At 43.6% G+C, this 20,439-nt stretch overlaps 1 protein-coding gene across 1 annotated transcript in view; it reads right to left on the bottom strand.

Annotated features, from left to right (window-relative positions):
• The window catches only part of H6PD (hexose-6-phosphate dehydrogenase/glucose 1-dehydrogenase), an 87,581-nt gene that overhangs the window by 47,765 nt on the left and 19,377 nt on the right, over positions 1–20,439 (bottom strand). The window contains exon 4 of the mRNA XM_044668666.1: positions 2,792–3,061. Coding sequence (XP_044524601.1) covers positions 2,792–3,061 — 270 coding nt within the window. The remainder of the gene's footprint in view (positions 1–2,791; positions 3,062–20,439) is intronic.

The following is a 20,439-nucleotide window of genomic DNA, read 5'->3' as shown; positions in this document are numbered from 1 at the left end:
CTTCCTTCCTTCCTTCCTTCCTTCCTTCCTTCCTTCCTTCCTTCCTTCCTTCCTTCCTTTCTTTTTCTTCCTTTCTCTTTCTTTTTCCCTTCCCCCATCTCTGTGTCTCCCTGACTCTGTTTCTCTGTTTCTGTCTTGCTCTCTCCCCCTTTCCTTTCTTTCTTCAGTGAAGGAATCCATTGGCAGCCTCACACACTGAACTTGGAGAAAGGAAAATCTGGGTTCAGATCTGGCTTCAGACACTGGCCTTCAACAAGTCAATTAACTTCTCTGAGACTTAGTTTCCTCTTCTGTAAAAAGGAGATAATAAAACCTGTACCATACAGAGGAGAGGGGGTTTTGCTTCAGAAATGGGCTTGTCATTATACTGCCAGAGGGCACTCCCAGTAGGGAAACTCCTTCTGCCAATGCAGATTGGTGACAGGTTAGTGACTTGCAGTCCCTGAGAGTCTTCTAGGTACACAGGGAAGTTGAGTCACTTAGCCAGACTCACACAGTCAGTTCAAGCACCACCTTCTGCATGAAGATTTCCTTTCTTGGTCCTCCCAACTGCTCATCTTCTCCCTCCCAAAGGACCTTGTATTTAATGACTTTGCATACATTCCTACATATTTCTTTTATTTCTGTTCATTCTACTTTTATAGACAGAATTGTTGTTTCTTCTATTAGGTTTCTAGAGGGTCCAGGCTGTTTTGCCAGCTTATATTTATATCCCTAGCACTACCTGGCACATAGTAGGTGCTTAATAAATGTTGTTTCTATCTATTCGATATTATAAAGAAAAATGAGGTAACAGGTATAAAATGTGTTCTGCAAACCTTAAAGCACTATATAAATGTTAGCTGTCATTAACATCCTCATTCTCATCATCATCTTTAAACTGAGGCTCAGGGAGGGAGATTTGCTCAAGGCTATAGAGTTAAGTGTCAGAGGTAAGATCAGAACCCAGGTCCCTCTTGACACCAAGCCCAGAGACCCAACTTGGATTGTAGACTCATAGATCAGAGCTAAAAGGGCTTACCATTTATTGAACCCCCTTTCTGAAGAAACTGAAGAAACAAATACCCAGAAAAATGACTTGCCCAAGGTCATACAGTGGGAGATCATGGATCTTTTTCCTGCTACACTATGATGGGTCCTTAGTACTTACCTGAGGTAGGCAAGAAGGGCTATGGGTTAGGGGGAGGGAAGTGGCTTACATGGGACAGATGGCCACTGGCTTTCTGGACTATAACAGCAGCTGCCCTTATTCGATGTGCTGATCACTAGACACTAGGAGAACTGCCTGGTCTGGCTGGGAAGCTCATAGCTAACAACCAGACAGTGTGACCAGGTAGGGCTTAGAAGGTTCCAAACAAAGGAATGCCAGCCACCCCATCCCACTAACCCCTGGGAAGTGAGAAGGTTCCTGGCCACCAGGCCAAGGATCTACAGGGATATGCAGCTGGTCTCAGGCCATCCTCATCAGGCCAGTGCGGGAAGAGTGCCACCAATGACGTTCTCTGCCCAGAAAAAAAGCCAACTAGTAACATGGCTCTCTAGGTCAGTGGTAAAGGCATCCCAGAGGAATTTCACACGTCCCATTGAGTCCTCATGAAAATCCCCCTGGACCGTCACTGATAGTCATATCTGAATGGTCTCTGGATTGAAGAGCCAGCTCTACAGAAGCAGAAATACCTTCTATATGAAAAAGATGGATTTAGAGAAACATGAGAAGTCTTTATGAACTGATGCAAAGTGGAGGGAGCAGAACCAGGAGGACAATTTATCAATAACAATAGCATTGCAAAGACAAGTAACGTTAAAAGACTTAATGATTACAATATCACCAAGAATAAAAATTAATATAGTATTTTAGGATTACAAAATGCTTTACAAAGGCTTTCATTTGGCCCTTACAACAACCCCATGAGGGAGGTGCTATTATTCACCCATTTTACAGCTGAGAAAACTAAGAATTCTGATCAATACTATGACCAATTGCAATTGAAGAAGACCAATGAGCAGAAGACCAAGACCTGCTACCCACCTTCTGACAGAGAAATGATGGATTCAAGATGCAGAAAGAGACATATTTTTTTGATGACCAGAGCAGGAATGTGTTTTGTTTGAATCTGTATTTGTGTTATAAGAGTTTGGTTTTTCTTTTCTTACCAACTAGGTGGTACATAGGAGGGAGAGAAAATAAATGCTTGTTAATTGATAAAAAAATATTAAAGAAATAAGCCTTACCATGCTTTAAAGGAAAAAAAAGAGAGGGACAGAAAATACTTCTAGGACCATCCAGTGAAATCTCTGTATATTTCTGATGGAACCCCAAGGTGTCAAGTGAGAGGCATAACAAAAAAAGTTTTGGAATCAGAGGACCTGGGTTCATATTCTCATTATTCTAACTATGTGGCTTTAAGAAAATCACTTAACCTCACTGGACCTCAGGAGTTTTCCTATTTGTAAAAATTAAAAGGTCTCCTAAGGTTCCTTCCATCTTAATAGCTAGGACATCCTAGGACATCTCTGGGCCTCGATTTCATTATCTGTAAAAACGAGAAGACTCCAAAAATCCCTACTATCGTGACATCTATTATCCTAGGACATCTCTGAGCCTCAGTTTCCTCATCTGTAAAATGAGATGGCCAATAGGGTCCCTTTTAGCTTAATGGCTGGGATACTTGGATTTGTCCAATGATTCACAGAGAGACAACACTCGACCCAAGGTTCCTTGGTTCCTGGTCCAAAGCACCCCTGATTTCCACCGAGGACCCTCTGGCTCTAGCACAACCAAGGAACCTACCTGCAAAGGTTGGTGTCAGGCTCATATACCCAGCAGGCTTCTGCAGCTCCTTCTGGACCTGCCCCCCGTAAGCCTGGTACTGCCCCAGGACAGTGTTCCCTTTCTCCAGACTCCGAAGAGCCCGAAAGGTCTGCAACTTGCACCGAAGCAGCTCCTCTGGGTTGCTGAGGTTTCGGGGGAGCTCCATGGCTACATACATGAGGATTTCGGTCAGGTGGTTCTGGATGACATCTCGAATGACTCCATATTCCTCATAAAAGCTGATGCGACCTGAGGAAAGGAAGGAGTAGAGAGTGAATTGGCATGATGTGGCAAGATGGCGGGAGGGATTGGGCTGGATGAAGAAGGGGAGGGACCTGGCCAAGGCCCTCCAATGTCTCTGAGTCAAGTTCAAACACTTGAACCTGATATGCAAGACTCCCCAGTATAACACCAAATTACTTTTTTTAGCATTTATTTCCCACACCTGCCCAGATTCCACTACTGTTGTTCCAAACTCCAATCGAACTGAAATCTAAACCTTAAATTCATGGTTTCCCACCTCTGAGCTTTTGACCACTCTGATAACTAAGCTTAAAATGGTCCCTCTTTCATCTGCTTTATTTCTTCCTTTTGTCACTCAAAAAGTCCAACTTAAAAGATAACCCCTCCAGGAAGCTACCCTGAACTCACCCCACCACCACCAGTAATCGATGACCTACCTTGAATCTTTTTTTCTAATCCATACCAGAATTCTATCTGAGTATTAATTCTAAAGGGAGAGGCAATTAAGGTTAATGGTTCGCCCAGGGTCACACTGCTAGGAAATGTCTGAAGTCAGATTTGAATCCAGATTCTCCCAACTCCAGGTCTGGCATTCTATCCGCCATTCTACTTAGTTGCCTCTCCTCCTTGGAATCTTACATTGTTTCTTATCTCTCTGGCCCACGTTACAGCTACTCGTGTTTATGTTTTATGCCCAACAAAGGGCAGGCTCCTAGGTGCCAACTAAACCTTCTATCTTCTCCAGGCCCCCACATAGTACATTGTATACAGTAATAATAATAATTGATAATAGCTAATTTTATATATTATATTATTATGTATTGTTAATATATTATATAGGCATATAATATATTCTGTTATATATTATTAATATATTATATATAAGTATATAGTGTGTTATATTACATATTATTAATATATTATATAGGCATATACTATATTCTATTATATATTATTAATATATTGTATATAAGTATATCATATGTTATATTACATATTATTAATATATTATATATATAACACTGTAAAATGGGTAAGATCTGGAATCAGGAGTGACCTGATTTGAATCCCTCTTCCAACACTTACTAGCCATGTGAGCCTGGGTAAGTCATGTAAGCCTTGGAGCCTCAAGTTCTTCATCTGTAAATTGGGAGTGATAATAGCACCTACCCTCACCGGGTTGTTGTGAGGCTCGAATGAACAATACAAACAAAAGAGCATTGAAAACTATGAAACAATATAGAAACATGAACTGTGATCATTATTTCTATTATTGCCAATGGGAGAAAGACCTCAAGCAGAGGCCCAGGGGTACAGGTAAGCATGGCAAAGCTAAGGGAACCATGAGGAGACAGGCCTGACTGGAGCAGAGAATTTGTTAGCTTATCCTTGTCCACTTCTAGTATTTAATACATTATTTTCTTCCATGAGTTTTGTGAATCTCTTTTTCCACTTGGATGATCTTTCACAATTTTATGGATTTTCTTGCATTGCTCTTATTTTTTTCTAATTTTTCCTCAACCTCTCTCACTTGTTTTTTGAGGTCTTTTTAAAGGTCTTCCAAAAGTTTTTTTTTGAGCTTGTGGCCATTTATTATATTTCTTTTCTGTTTTTGAAGTAGATGCTTTTATTTCACTGTCCTCTGAGTTTGAGCCAAGATCTTCTCTGTCCCCATAATAGCTATCACTAGTTGAGTTCTTTCTTTCTTTGCTGCTCATTTTTACTTTTTTATTCTTTTAATTTGAGCAGCCTGGCCAATAAGCTTAATTATTGACTTTTTTTGCTAGAGTCTCAGGGTTCCTATTATATTGGGATATGCTACCTCAGGTTTCAGGATCTTTTATGGTGTTTTTTTCCCCCCTGGGTCCTAGTTAGTTATTCCAGGTTTTACAGTCCAGGGTCTGATGTGCTCCCAGGTCTCCTGTTCAAACTCTGGTCTGTGATGGAGTTCAGGTCTTCCAGCCAGAGACTAAGGGAAGTTCTGCCCCTGAAATTACAAGCTGAGAGGCTACCTCCACCTGTGGCAGCAGTCAGGGACTCTACTCTTCTGCTGACCACACCTGATAAGCCCCAATTTTTTGACAAAATGTGCTCCTTCCTCACTCCTTTCCATATTCCTTAATCCTCCAAAATCCCCCATTGTTAGCAGGTTTTGAATTCCTGCCCTTAGGACCTGGCACTCATTGACTTGGTGTTGTCTCCTTCTTCGATCCCCAGCTGTGAGCCAGCAGGGGTCTCAGGAGCCAACACAGTAGCTGACATAGCTGCTCTCAGGGCACTCTGCCATGGATTCCAATAGTATCCTCAAAGATGCAAGCTCCAGGGTTCAGCAAACAAGGTGAGGTTACCTCCTGCTCCCAGGAGGCTGCCTTGTTGATTCACTCTTTTTTCCTCTGTTCCTGCCTCCAGGGCCTATGGTGGCTGGGACTAAGGCCAGAGAAGTCAAATCCTCATCCTTAGTTGTCCCTTGCTGTTCAGCTTCACTCCTGACTCCTGTCTGTTTTTGCCACTTTTAGCATCGATTCTGCGGAGTTATTTTAGAATCAGGAAGGCTTATTGTCCCTGAGTTCAAGTCCAACCTCAGATACTTCCTAGTTGTGTGACCCTGGGCAAGTCACTTAACCCCCATTGCCTAGCCCTTACCACTCTTCTGCCTTGGAACCAGTACCCAATAGTGATTCTAAGATGGAAAGTGAGTTTAAAAGAAATGACCCCATTGTGGGAGATGTGGGACCCTGGAGACCCCTGAGCCCTAAAGGATATGTGATAAACAGCCTGGCCTCTGACCCCAGGAATGCACATGGCAGTAGAAAGTGGACCTTGGTACAATTAAAGAGACAACTGTATAAACACCAGATTCTCATAGAAGTGTGTTTTGCCTACTTCTATGATGAGGGCTTGAGCATGGATATGAACCTTCATAAATATGTTCCAAATAGTGTATCCCTTTATTTGGACCCCAGATTCTATGGCACCTAGCATAATAATGTCACTGAATCCTCCTTGTTTGTCTCTGTCACACCCTCTCCCCTTTCTTTCTGGTGCCATGGTCTCTTTTTCTCAAAGATATAGAAATCCTGAACCCCCTGTCCCTCACCAAGGCAGCTTCCACCTTCCCTCTGCTTCCTGGCCATTCTCCTAATAGATTTCTTTATTTTCTAAGATCTATTCTAGCCTGGTAATTATTCCTTAGGTGAGCACTCTTCTGAACTAGGTAAGGACAGTCCTCCCACAACACCATGAATTAGGATCTGAAATTTCATTATCTGAAATACCATTATCCTCATTTTACAGATGAAGAAACTGAGGCCACAAAGGTGAGGTCACAGATGGTCCTCCCACAGCACAATGAATTAAGATCTGAAATTTCATTATCTGAATATAAATGATCATTTATTATTATCATATGTTATGTGTCGTGTCTATATATAACATATCAATATATTACCGTATATTATCATCATACCAATATCCTTATTTTACAGATGAAGAAACTGAGACCCATGGAGGTGAGATCACAGAACCAACCTCCTTATTTTACAGATGAGGACACTGGCTTGGAAGGGTCTGAGTGATTTGCCTAAGATCTCAAAGCTGATAAGTGATTAAGCAGAGGGAGTGAATGCAACCCAGGCCCTGGACTCTAGTTGTGGCATACTATTCACTGTACCACACTCTATAAAATACTGTACATAAACTCTCTGATTTAAGCCTCACAACAACCCTGGGAAGTATTTGTCATCCCCAGGAGTATTTGTTACCTCTGCTTCAAGAAACTGAGGCCCAGTGAGGTTAACTGACTTGTCAATGATCAAAAAATTAATCAGCAGAGCCAGGATTTGAACAACCCAATCAATTTTTAGTCATATCTGGTTCCCTGTGACCCCATTTGGGGTTTTCTTGGCAAAGATACTGGAGGGTTTACCATTTCCTTTTCCAGTTCATCTTATGTATGAAGAAACCGAGGCAAACAGGGTTCAGTGATTTGGCTAGGTGTGAGGTCAGGCTTAGGATTCCTGGGGGAGGCGGCTAAGGGAGCTGAGTGCCTTCTCTGTCTCTGGCCTGCTTTTTATTGTTTAATAAATAATTATAAATGATGATAAGGTCTCCAAAGAATTTTAATCATCCCAGAAAGTAAGAATCCTGTCCCTTGAGGATCTCCATTACAAAGGCTGCTTACCTCCTGGGAACGAGATCTACTGCCAATAGAGCCAGGAAAGACTCAAAAAAAGGCATTAACCTTTGTAAGAAAATGGTTTAAACAATCACTACACCAGCTGGGACCTCCTTTGGCCCCATTTTGGGTCTTTTGACTTTAAGACATAAAAGGAGTTAAAACTAGCCACTGGAAATAACCCCCCCACCCCAAAGAGTCAGCTTATTGGTATCTCTGGGCTGTACTTCTCAATGAATCTACAGAAGTTCAGCTAACCTAAACTCTAACCCATCTTCTTTTGCTTTTTCATACCCTTCCTGTCCTAGAATCTGAGGCCAGATTTGAACTCAGATCATTCTTGTCTACAAAATGAGGTTACTGTTGTTGTCATTTTTCAGTCGTGTCCAATTCTTTTGATCCCATTTGTAGTTTTCTCAGCAAAGATCCTAGAATGGTTTGCCATTTCCTTCACCAGTTCATTTTACAGATGAGAAAACTGAGGCAAGCAGGGTAAAGTGACTTGCCCAGGGTCAAACACTCTGAGGCCAGATTTGAACTCAGGTCTTCCCGACTCCAGTCAGGCTCTCTATCCACTGCACCACCTAGCTGCCTAGGATTTGAACAGAGAGGCATAATTTCCAGGACTAAAGGAGATGACGGGCCCTCTGTCCTCTAGCCTGGTCCCATGACAGCTGGAGTATTTCGTTCTGGTCTGGGTGTGAACTTTTAGATAACTTTTTTAGATATGGGCAGAGATAAGTTTGAGGAAGATGGTACAGCAAGAATGTGGAAGGCTTCGACGCCATGCCCTGTGAGGACCCAACAGGGCAGATTCAGCCTAGAGAGGGGAAGACTTAGCAAGGACCTGAGCATGCTTTCACTTGTCTGAAAATTGATCACCTGGAAGAGAGCCGTTTGCTCAGAAGGCAGAGCTTTCAGTGTAATAATGAATGGGACGCAAATTTAGGTAGGATGCAAGTAACTTGAACTGCTCTCAAATGAAAGGTACTGCTTTGGGAGGTAGTGAGCTCCCCATCCCCAGAGAGCTTAAATCAAAAACTGGATGAGCACTTAGAGGAGTTCCAAGTGGCAGCCACCATGGTTCATTCAATCAACAACCATTAAGTATTCACTCACTAGGTGCTCTGCAAAAACAAATGCTAAACAGCCTCTGCCCTCAAGAAGCTTCCATTCTAATAAGAAAGACAACATGCATCCAAGTAAGTGTTTGTACAACACAGACAAAGCATATAAGAAGAGGGAGTACGGGGGAAAAAGATGAAGAGGAAGAGGAAGAATAACTTGATGTAGAAAGTTGTGCTTGAGTTAGGACTTGAAGGCGACTGGTGATTCCAAGAGGCAGAGGTGATGAGGGAGGGCATTCCAGGCATACCTGGAGAGAGCCATTACAAAGGCAGGGAGGTGGGAGATGAAGTATCTTAAGATGGCTGATTGGGCTGGACCACAAAGAATATGGAAGACAATGATGAATAATAAGACTAGAAAGGTAGGATGGGGCCAAGTGATGAAGACAATCAGGCAGTCAATAAACATTAATTAAGTGCCTACTATGTGCCCCTGTGCTAAGCTCTAGGGATGCAGAAAGTGGCAAAAGATGGTGCCTGCCCTTGTGGAGTTCACAATCTCATGGAGGAGATAATAAACAGACAGCTATGTTAAAGCAAGCTAGATATGGAGGAAAGTGGAAGGAATAGCCAGAGGGAAGGTTTCTGGATTAAGAGGGGTTGGAGGAAACTTTCTGCAGAAGTTGGGGCTTAAAGGAAGCCAGGGAAGTTTTAAATGCCAAATCATGGAGTTCATGATGGATCCTAGGTGGAAGAGGGAGCCACTGGGGTTCCTTGAGGGCGTGAAGTGACACATGCGTTTAGAAAATCCATTAGAGGGCTTTGTGGAGGGTAGACTGGAGAGGGAAGAGAGGAGAGACTTCATACAGGAAAGGCAGCTGCAGAGAGGCACCAATATATTGCCATAGTTCAGGAGAGGGTGATGAGGGCCTGAACCAATATGGCAGCTGGGAAGAGAAGTGGATGATGTCAAGAGAAGTTGTAGAACTACAAAGACAAGATAAAGCAAACGATTAGCTAGTGGCAGCCAGATGGCACTTTGGGAAAAGTATGGAGCCTAGAGTTAGGAAGACCTGAGTTCAAATCCAGCCTCACACACTTCTTAGATGTATGAACCTAGACAAGACACTTAACTTCTGTTTGCCTTCATTTTCTCAGTTGTAAAATAGGGATCATAATAGTACTCCCCCTCCCCCCCCAGGTTGTTAAGTTTAAATGAAAAAAATATCTGTAAAGCTCTTTACAAACTTTAAAGCACTCTATAAATGCTAGCTATTATTATGTGGGGCATCGTCATAGGAATATTTCTCTAGAAGTAGGAAGGGCCCTGTCAAAGGCTACGGAGTCCACACCCTTCCTCTTATTTTACAGATGAGGAAACTGAGATCTGGGGAGGTTCCATGACTCTGTAACACAAGTAGTAAACTGCAAGAGTGAGATTTGAATTCAAGTCCTCTTACTCCAAAGCCAGAGATTTTTAAAAATTGTGTCCCAGAATATAACTGGAATAAAGGATGACACAGAGATTTGGCTATGGCAACCCATGAAGCAAAGGAAAAATACAAAATGGCCCTGTCCCTTCCATTCCTGCAGTGGTGATCATGGCCACCTTACAAGGGACTGAGGATAGATGCAAAGAATCATGCAACTTTTTTTTTTTTTTTTTTTACACCCTTGAACTTCGGTGTATTGTCTCATAGGTGGAAGATTGGTAAGGGTGGGCAATGGGGGTCAAGTGACTTGCCCAGGGTCACACAGCTGGGAAGTGGCTGAGGCCGGGTTTGAACCTAGGACCTCCTGTCTCTAGGCCTGGCTCTCACTCCACTGAGCTACCCAGCTGCCCCCTCATGCAACTTTTTGAACATCTATAAGCACACGCCTAACTATCTTAATGTGAGATTCTTGTCTCTTGACCAACATGGTGACAAGAGAAGCAGCATATGGCGAATGAAGGAGAATTTATTAAGTGCTTACTGTTTGCTAGGCACTATATTAAATACTTGGGCAGCTGGGTGGCTCAGAGGATGGAGTACTGAGCCTGGAGTCAGGAAGACCTGAGTTCAAATCCGATCTCAGACACTTATTAACTCTGTGACCCTAGGCAAGTCACTTAACCCTGTTTGCTTCAGTTTCCCTCAATTGTAAATTGAAATGGCTGCCTCCAAGATCAAGCTCTTCTAGCTCCAAAGTCCTATGAACTCAATCCTATCAATCCTGGTATGTTGGGGTATTTGGGAGGGGTGGGGAGAGTGGGGGTGCTATAAATAAAACTAGAAGACAAAACATCAGGCCAATTCCATAGTAAGAATGAGGAAGAAGAATGATGGATTAATTATTGTGTACCCATATAAGGACGTGAGGACCTTGGGAAGGACTTATGGGAGCACATAGATAAGACTAAGCCAGCTTGAGAAGGCATGATTGGATTTCAGGCCAGATCCCTGGACAGAAAGGCAATAGTTAGTCCCTCCCTTTGCCAGCCAAGATGGCGGAATACTTCCATACTTCACTGGAGCTGTGTTCTTTCAAACAAGGAAAATGGGCACCAGAAGTCATAGAGCAGCAGGGAAAAAAAAAAAAAGAAGAATTTCTGATACCCCGACATTCCGCCACTGGGCATATGCCCAAAAAGCTCAAAGGCAGGCCTTATATTTGCCAAAATACTCATGGCAGCACTTTTTGTGCTAACTAAGCTTCTGGAGCTAAAGTGGGAGTGTATTGATTGAACAACAGCTGAACAAATTGTGATACGTGAACATAATGGAATATTATTGTCTGGTAGGAAAGCTGGAGCAGTGGAAAGAGTAGGGAGTCTGGAATCAAAGAGCCCGAGGGCAATTCCCAGCACTGTTACTTAACTACTTATGGAACCGAGGACAAATCACTGCACCTTTGTAGGCCTCCTCATCATGTAGTTTCCTCATCATTCAAATCCAGCCTCAGATACTCACAAGCTGTATGATCCTAAGCAAGACACTTCACCTTTGTCTGCCTCAGTTCCCTGAATTGTTGTGATCAATTAAGATAATATTTGTAAAGTGCATGGTGCTTAGCACAGTAGCTGCTTAATTTTTTTCTTTCTTCCTCCCTCTCCTCTTTCCTTCTTTCTTTCCTCTTTTCCTTCCTTCCTCAATCCTTCCCTCCTTCCTTTCTCCCTTTCTCTTTTCTTTCCTTCTCTCTCTCTCACCTTTCCTTCCTTCTCTCTTTTTTCTTTCCTTCTCTCTCTCCTTTCCTTCCTTCCTTCCTTCCTTCCTTCCTTCCTTCCCTTTCTCCCCTCTATCTTTCCTCATTCAATTCTTCTTTCTTTCCTCCCTCAATCCTTCCCTCCTTCCTTCCTTTCCTTTTTCTTTCCCTCCCTTTCTCCCCTCTATCTTTCCTCCTTCAATTCTTCTTTCTTTCCTCCCTCAATCCTTCCCTCCTTCCTTCCTTTCTTCCTCTCTCCTTCTTTCTCTCTTATCTCTCTTTTCCTTCTGTCTCCTCTTCTTCTTTCCTTCCCTCCTTCCTTACTTCCCTTTCTCCCTTCCCTCTTTCCTCCTTCAATCCTTCATTCCTTCATCCCTCCTTTTTCTCTCTTCCTTTCTCCCTCTTTTCCTTCCTTCCTTTCTCAACTCTTCCTTCCTTACTACCTCTTTTCCTTCCCTCCCTCCATTCTTTCCATCCAACCATTTGTAAAATGAGGGATATGGACCAGTTGGGTGATCCTATGAAATAACAAATAGGAGGAATTCAGGGAAGTATGAGAAGACCAGTATGAACTGATGAAGAAGGAAGAGAGCAGAGCCTGGCAAACAATTACTTATATGCAATGAAGAAAACTGAAAGGTGAAGCCAAATGCAGAGTAACTGGAGATTAGTCTTGGTCCCTAAGAAGGCAGGAGGAAGCACCCCTCTCCTTTCCATAGGGAATTAGGGAGTTAGATGTAGAATGCTGGAATATTCCTGTGTTAATTTTGCTCGATTCTCTTTGTTACAAGGGAGAATTAATTTGATCAGGGGTGAGGATGGCATTTGACCGTGCATTTACTTGGAGACCGCTATGTTCTAAGAAGAAAATTCATCGATAAAACTTTTTTTTTTAACCCTTACCTTTTGGTTTAGAATCAGTACCAAGTATGAGTTCCAAAGCTGAAGAGCGGTAAGGGCTAAGCAAAGGAGGTTAAGTGACTTGCCCAAGGTTACACAGCAAGTGTCTGAGGCCAGATTTGAATCCAAGATCTCCAGACTCTAGGCCTGGCTCTATCCACCAAGCTACTAGCTGTCCCAATAAAACTCTTTAATAAAAACACTAATTTGGGGGGGCAGCTGGGTAGCTCAGTGGATTGAGAGCCAAGCCTAGAGACGGGAGGTCCTAGGTTCAAATCTGGCCTCAGACACTTCCCAGCTGTGTGACCCTGGGCAAGTCACTTGACCCCCATTGCCTACCCTTACCACTCTTCCACCTATAAGTCAATACACAGAAGTTAAGGGTTTAAAATAAAAAAAAAAGTAAAAAAAAAACACTAATTTGGGTCTCCTTATTTATAGGCTGGCTATAAGTCAGGTCATTTTGTAGATGATGAAATGGAGGTAAATGAGGTGAAGTGACTTGCCCAGGGTCACATAGATTTGAACTCGGGTCTTCCTCACTCCAGGCTCAAGGCTCTATCCACTGTACCACCTAGTTGTCAGACTCTTCAGTTTGAAAAAAAATACCAACTTGCTTCGGTAGAAGGGATGAACTCCTAAAGGGAGGATGGCCAGAAGAAGGCATTTGGTAGGGAAATGTGATCCAGGGGCCTTTCCCAGGCAGCTGCCAGCTCTAAGGTTGTCAGCAAACATGGTAGCCTGGATGGAGCCCACTTGAGGCTATCAAAGCATAACCCACCCCTCAGAAGTTTAATGGCTCAAGAAAAAACAACAACAATCATAGACAACATATAGTATGGTGGAGAGAAAGTCAGCAAGTCAGATTCGAAGCCAGAAAGTTCTGAGTTCAAGTCCTGCCTTTGACACACACTGGATCTGTGACTCTGGGCAACTCACGTGACCTCTCACTATGCTCTTGGCTATACAATAGTCACTGAGATTCTTAGATTTCTTTTTATTGTTGTTATTTGATCATTTCAGTCCTGTCCAATTCTTCATGACGCCATTTGGAATTTTCTTGGCAAAGACAGCTGGCCATTTCCTTTTCCAGCTCATTTTATAGATGATGAAACAAAGACAAACAAAGTGAAATGACTTGCCCAAGGTCACACAGTTAGGAAGTGTCTGAGATCAGATTTCAACACAGGACCTCTTGTCTCCTGGCCCAGTGCTCTATCCACTACACCACTTAGCTGCTCAACTTTTCAGCTTCAAAGAAGGTACCAACTTGCATTGGTAGTGGGGATTTGGGATCAGGACCCAAGAGAGAGACTCGGGAGTTCAACAATATGACATCAAGGGGGTCTTTTCCAGCTCTGGACCTATGATAAGGTTAACATCTGGTGTTTCTAGAGCATGTTCAGGTTTACAAAGCTCAGCCTTCTTTGTCTCATTTGGCCCTATAAGTGGGTACAATTATTATCCCCATTTTACAGATGAGAAAACTGACGCAAATAAAGGTTAAGTGACTTGTCCAGGATTACATAGCCAGTACGTTACTGAGGCAGGATTCTAATTCAGGTCTTCTGACTCCAAGTCTAACACTCTATCTCACTTTCACACATACATACATACATACATGTGCAAATATATGTGTACACATATACTATATTCTAAATATTATACTCCCACTAACACCATATGTTACAGGGAAAATGCCAACCAGAAATTGGTAGAGGGAGTTTTCTAATCTGGGAATTCCTCCTACAAGTGAAAATCATGGATCTAGTTCTTATCCCTAAGAGTCATAGCATTAGAGCTGGAAGAGACATCAGGAGCCGTCTAGTCCAATCTTCCCATTTCACATAAGAAGAAACTGAGGCCCACTGAGAGGAAGCTGACTTGCCCAAAGTCATGTAGCTAATAAGCAATAGAGCTGAGATCTGAACCTTTGAATTCAGGGCTCTTTCTATTACATTCCTTCCTTCCAAGAGGAAGCGTGGCAATGCCGTCAGGACCTGGGTTTAAATCCCACTTCTGACACTTAATAGAACATCCCTGGGAGCTATTATTATGTGTTACCCTCCTCATCTGTACAATGGGGGAAGTGATTCCTGGAGTACTTATCCAACATGGCTATTATGAAGCTCAAATGATATAATATATCAGGTGCGTAATTAAAATTTTGTACCCCAGGACTCTGTTTCCCAGAATCCCTTTTCATCCTCCCGTTATATCCTTACATTTTAGAGATAAAGTTTCTGTAACGCCCCCCCCTTCCTCTCTCTCTCTCTCTCTCTCTCTCTCTCTCTCTCTCTCTCTCTCTCTCTCTCTCNTCTCTCTCTCTCTCTCTCTCTCTCTCTCTCTCTCTCTCTCTCTCTCTCTTTCTCTGTCTGTCTGTCTGTCTGTCTCTCTCTCTCTTTTTCTGTCTCTCTCTCTTCCTCTCTCTCTCTTTCTCTGTCTGTCTGTCTGTCTCTTCTCTCTCTCTCTTTCTGTCTCTGTGTCTCTCTCTGACTGTCTCTCTCTCTCTTTCTCTCTCTCTGTCTCTCTCTCTGTGTCTCTCTCTCTCTTTCTTCTCCCACTAATGCTGTTGGGGAAAAAAACTTCTCTTTACTCAGGCTTTACTTTTGTCTTTTTATTTCCTCTACTTCAAGTGATTGCTAATAAATCTTATAAAATATAATTCTTGGAATTATTGGATATTAACTTTAATTTTACACTAGAAAAGAGCTTTGCAAATTTTAAAGGACTACGTAAACATCCATGAATATACCGTACCTTATGTCTTGCTGGATTTGAGTCAAAGGATGACCTGGGTTCAAATCCCAGCTCTGCCACTATCTGTGTGACTCTAAGCAAGTCACTTAACTTTTCTGGTTAAGGTTAGCCACATCCTATCTGTGAAATAAAAGCACCGGACTTAGATTATGGAATCATAGATGGAGAGCTGAAGGGGATGCTTCAGGGGTCATCTAGTTGAATCCCTCATTCTAGAGGCTAGAAAGAAGCACCTATGGGCCATTAGCACATGGTTCTGAGCAGCAAAGTTTGGATTTGAACCCAGGTCTTCTGGGTCCAAATAAGGAAATCTTCCACCAGCCAATGCTGAGATCCCTTATGGCTCTAAATCTATGATGCTATCAGCTAAGATAATTTTAGAATATATGACATTTATGTCTTATTGGACTAGGTAGATAGTAATGGTATGGTGGATAGAATGATGGATTGGAGAATCTGAAGACCTAGATGCAAACTCTGAATTTACTGCTGTGACCTTGGATAAGTCACTTCCAGGGATTCAGTTTCTTCCTATTTAAATGAGAGGAATGAGGAGAGAGGGAAACCGGCTTCAAGGGTTGGAAGGCTGGCTTTGTCTTTAAGAATTACCTTTCCTGGAGGATTTTCTGCAAGAGCTCCTGAATAATATAACCACAATTCCCTGGCTAGGTGGTACAGTGGAAAGACAGCTAGGACTGGAGTCGAAAAGACCGAGTTCAAACATAGCCGCAGATATTTACTAGCTATGTGACCCTGGGCTAGTCACTCTACTCTGCTTGCCTCAGTTTCTTCATCTGTAAAATGAACTAGGTAAGGGAATGGCAAACCACTCTGGCATCTCTGCCAAGAAACCCCAAATGGGGTTATGAAGATTCTGACGTCACTGAAAAATGGCTGAACAACTCCGCATCGCCTCCACCCCATTCCCTATACATCCTTCCAGCATGCCCAAGGGAGACGCCAGGTGTCAGGGTAAGGCCAGCTCCTGTCCCCAGTGCTTGGGCGTTTGCTGGGGGTGCAGAGAAGCCAAAGGACACAATTATGCAGAAGGATCAAAATAACGATGATGACTCACTCACTGAGTGATTCCAAAGCCCACAAGGTCCAAGTTAAGAGTGAGAAGGAACTCTTAGAGGTCATCTCATCTTGCCTCAGACCCCTCCCAGCTGTGTGACCCTGGGCAAGTCACTTAACCCCCATTGCCCAGCCTTTACCACTCTTCTGCCTTGGAACCAATCCACAGGATTGATTCTACAGTAGGCAAGAATTAAAAAAAAATACCCCGTGAGGACCCCAAAGGATCTTCTGAATATAGAACATTGAGATGGAGAGGGGAGGAGGAGGAAGAACTGTTCCTGCCCTCTCACAGAGCCTACCCTCTTGGGGTTCAGATATACACCCAGACAGCTGACCTCTCCTCTCACAGCTACAGGGCCTGTAGAAGGATGGAATGTGGGCTGCACCCCCTCCCCCAACCGAATAAAGCAACAGTCAGGACTTGGCCAAATACTCAATAACTCTTAGTAAAATACGGAAGAAAGGGAGGTAGGTAAGCAAAGGGCTGTGTGAGATCCAAAGAAGGAAGGCTTTGATCAGAGGCAATCAGGGAGGGCTTCCTGTAGGAGGTGACATTTGTGTTATATTTTATTTATTTATTTTTAAACCCTTAACTTCTGTGTATTGGCTCCTTGGTAGAAGAGTGGTAAGGGTGGGCCATGGGGGTCAAGTGACTTGCCCAGGGTCACACAGCTGGGAAGTGGCTGAGGCCGGATTTGAACCTAGAACCTCCCGTCTCTAGGCCTGACTCTCAATCCACTGAGCTACCCAGCTGCCCCTTGTGTTATATTTTAAAGAATTAGGGGAAGGAGGTATTATAAATCTGGGGCAAGGGAAAGACTACTAGTCTTGGAATCAGAGGGCTGAGTTCAAACCCTGCCTCAATCACTTATTCTTTGTGTGTGTGAATTAACTTGAGTAAATCACTCCTCCCACTCTAGGCCTTAGCTTCCTCCCCTTCTTAAATGAAGAGGAAAGACCAAATGGCCCCGGGGGTTACTTCCAGCTTAGAATCTGCAATATATGATCAAATTCAACAGGAGAAAAGGGGGAAGGAGTGTGTGTGTGTGTGTGTGTGTGTGTGTGTGTGTGTGTGTGTGTAGGTAGGTAGATAGATAGATGGATGGACGGATATATAGACAGAGAGAGAGAAATGATTGATGGATGGATGGATAGATAGAAAAAGAGAGAGATGGATAGATAGAAAGATAGACAGACAGATAGGCAGATAAACAGAGGGATAGATAGAAAGAAAGATATGTAGATAGGTAGATAGATAGATAGATAGATGGATAGATAGATAGATGACGGATAGATGGATGGATAGATAGGCAGATGAGCAGATAGAGGGATAGATAGATATAGGTAGAAAGAAGGATGGATGGATAGATAGACAGACAGATAGAGAGATGGATAGGCAGACAGAGGGATAAATGGATGGATGGATGGATAGATAAGATAGATAGATGATAGACAGACAGATAGATAATAGATAGATGGATAGATAGGCAGATAAGCAGACAGAGGGATTGATAGACAAAGGGATAGAGGGATATATAGATAGATAGATGGATGGATGGATGGATGGATGGATAGATAGATAGATAGGCAGATAGAGGGATAGAGGGTGAGAGATGGGTAGATAGATGGATAGATCAACAGATTGATAGACGTAGAGGCAGAGATAGGTAGATAGATACATAGCTAGCCACATAAATACATAAATAAGTAGATACATAGATAGATACACAGATACATAAATTTTTTTGAATGCTTTCCTTGTCTTAGAATCAATACTGGGTATTGGTTCCAAGGCAGAAGAGTAGTACGGGCTAGGCAATGGGGGTTAGGTGACTTGCCCAGGGTCACACAGCTGGGAAGTGTCTGAGGCCAGATTTGGGCCCAGGACCTCCTGTCTCCAGGTGTGGCTTTCTTTCCACTGAGTCACCCAGCTGTCCTGAGGGGAGGAGTCTATTTTTGGAGGACCATCAGTAAAAACATGCATGCAACGACTGCACATGGATAATCTATATCAAATTGTTGCCTCCTCAAGGAGAGGCAGGGGTGGGAGGGAGAAAATTCGGAACTCAAATTTTTTTAAAAAGCAAATGTTAAAAATTATTTTTCTGTGGGCAGCCAGCTGGCTCAGTGGGTAGAGAACAAGACCTAGAGATGGGAAGTCCAGATGTGCCCTTCTTCCCACTGTGCCCGCAGGGGACACAAAGGTTCCCCAGATCCAAGCCACAAAGGAAGGGAAGGTCCTGCTTTGGGTTCACACCAAAGGGCTCGAGACAGAGCTGCAGCCTTGGAACACTGGTCACGGAGTATAGTGAGTGTGAGGGGTTGGGGAGGGAGGATATTGGATTTCAAGGTCAAGGGTTGCACGGGCATCTTTGTTATTTACTAGCTGTGTGACCTTAGGTGAGTCCTTTAACTGCTCTAAGCATGTCTCCTCATTTGCGTAATGAGGATCAGAGTCCTGAAAAGTAAGAAAAGAAATTGGAGGCCAAGTCCAATCCCCTTGTTTTACAGATGAAGAAAGAGGGGCCCGGAGAGCTTGCCATTTATTTAAGACCATTCAGCTAGAAAGTGGCAGTGGTGGAATTTGAACTGGGGGACTCGTACCCCAAATCCAAGACCTTCCCCTCTGGTCTATGGCCCTCCTTGCAGTGCCTACCTGAGAGAGATTATTAGGAGAAAGAAAGCCCTTTTATGTAAGCTGAAAGCACTCAAAAGTTATGTAACGGTTATAAAATTGGAAATGTAATAAAATATACAATATTGTTAGAAAGCCTTCAAGGACTATTAAAAATGTGAGCTGTTGTTATGAAACCCGAGTCCCCAAACTGGGTCTCCCTGGCCCCCTCTTCCCCCTCCCCTGTGATCCCAAAGCACATTTACAAACAGTCTCTGCAGACGTGGGCTTCCAGAGCCCTAGAATGAAAGATTACTCAGAGGGGAAGGAGGACAGCAGGGGAAGAGAATGGAGGAAGGCAGAGGGTCGAGCCCAGACAGAAAAGGAGAATGCAGAGCCGCCTCCTGGCATGGAGAGCAGTGCCCAGACCCCTGCTCCTCCCCTTTGCAGAGCCCCAAGCGAGGAGGGGCTGCTCAGGGAGAAGAGGCTGAGCAAACAACAGGGCAGCAGCTGGACCAGAACCATCCCTGTGTCTGCTGAACGCTGCAGACAAACTCTGCAGCATCACTGCAGGGGGAGGAGGTAGCCATGCCTGTCCTTGAGCAGCAGCAGTGGTGGCAGCGCCCACATGCCTGGCACAACCTCACTACGGCCCTTCTCTGTGGAAGGGAGGAAATGGGAGTCTTCAGCACCCACACAGCAGCCTGTCAAGGGCAGCTGGACTGGACACCAAGAGAATAGGAACGGGACCAACTTAGCCAGGGGAGGGGGCAGGACTAAAAGCTGGGGCCGGGAGGAATTTTCAAGAAACCAAGAAATAAGGGCAGGTCCATCGAGGGCTGCCTGACTAAGGGCCTGATGCAGCTTGGAGACCACTGTTCAAACCTGGGCAATTTCTAGGGCGCTGAGATGAGTCTACTAAGATGAAATTCAAGACAGATAAATGTGAGGCAGCTGGGGGGCTCAGTGAAGAGAGTGCCAGGTCTGGTGTTGGGAGGGCCTGGGTTCAAAGCTCAAAATTCCTCAGGCTTCTAAGCTGCATGACCCTGGGCAAGTCACTTAACCCCCATTGCCTCACCCTTACCACTCTTCTGCCCTGGAGCTAACACTTAGTATCCATTCCAAGACAGAAGGTAACAGTTAGAAAAAGAGAGACAGAGTCAGGGATCCAGAAAAAGAGAGAGACAGAGGCAGAGATAAAGTCTAACATCTGAGTTTAAAAAAAAAAAAAAAGCAACTTTCTAAGGGCAGGATGGGAGAATCCTAGTTAGGTAGTCAGTCAGTCAATGAAAATTTATTCAGCAATTTTTATATGCCAAACAGAGGCAGCTAGATGTGGGGACTGGAGTCAGGAAGAGCTGAGTTTAAATCTCTCCTCAGACACTTACTAGCTGTGTGACTCTGAGCAAGTCACTTTGCCTCTGTTTGCCTTAATCTACTGGAGAAGAAAATGGCCAACCATTCTAGTATCTTTGCCAAGAAAACCTCATGAGCAATATGGTCCCTGAGGTCACAAAGAATCGGAAATGCCTGAACAAATGTGCCAGACACTATGCTGAGCATCAGGGGATACCTAGGAAGGCAAAAAAAAAAAAAATTCCTGTTTTGA

The sequence above is a fragment of the Gracilinanus agilis genome, chromosome 3, assembly GCF_016433145.1.
Source record: "Gracilinanus agilis isolate LMUSP501 chromosome 3, AgileGrace, whole genome shotgun sequence".
Classification (NCBI taxonomy): domain Eukaryota; kingdom Metazoa; phylum Chordata; class Mammalia; order Didelphimorphia; family Didelphidae; genus Gracilinanus; species Gracilinanus agilis.
The sequence above is the reverse complement of the archived record's forward strand: the minus strand, read 5'-3'. Positions and strand labels throughout refer to the sequence as shown.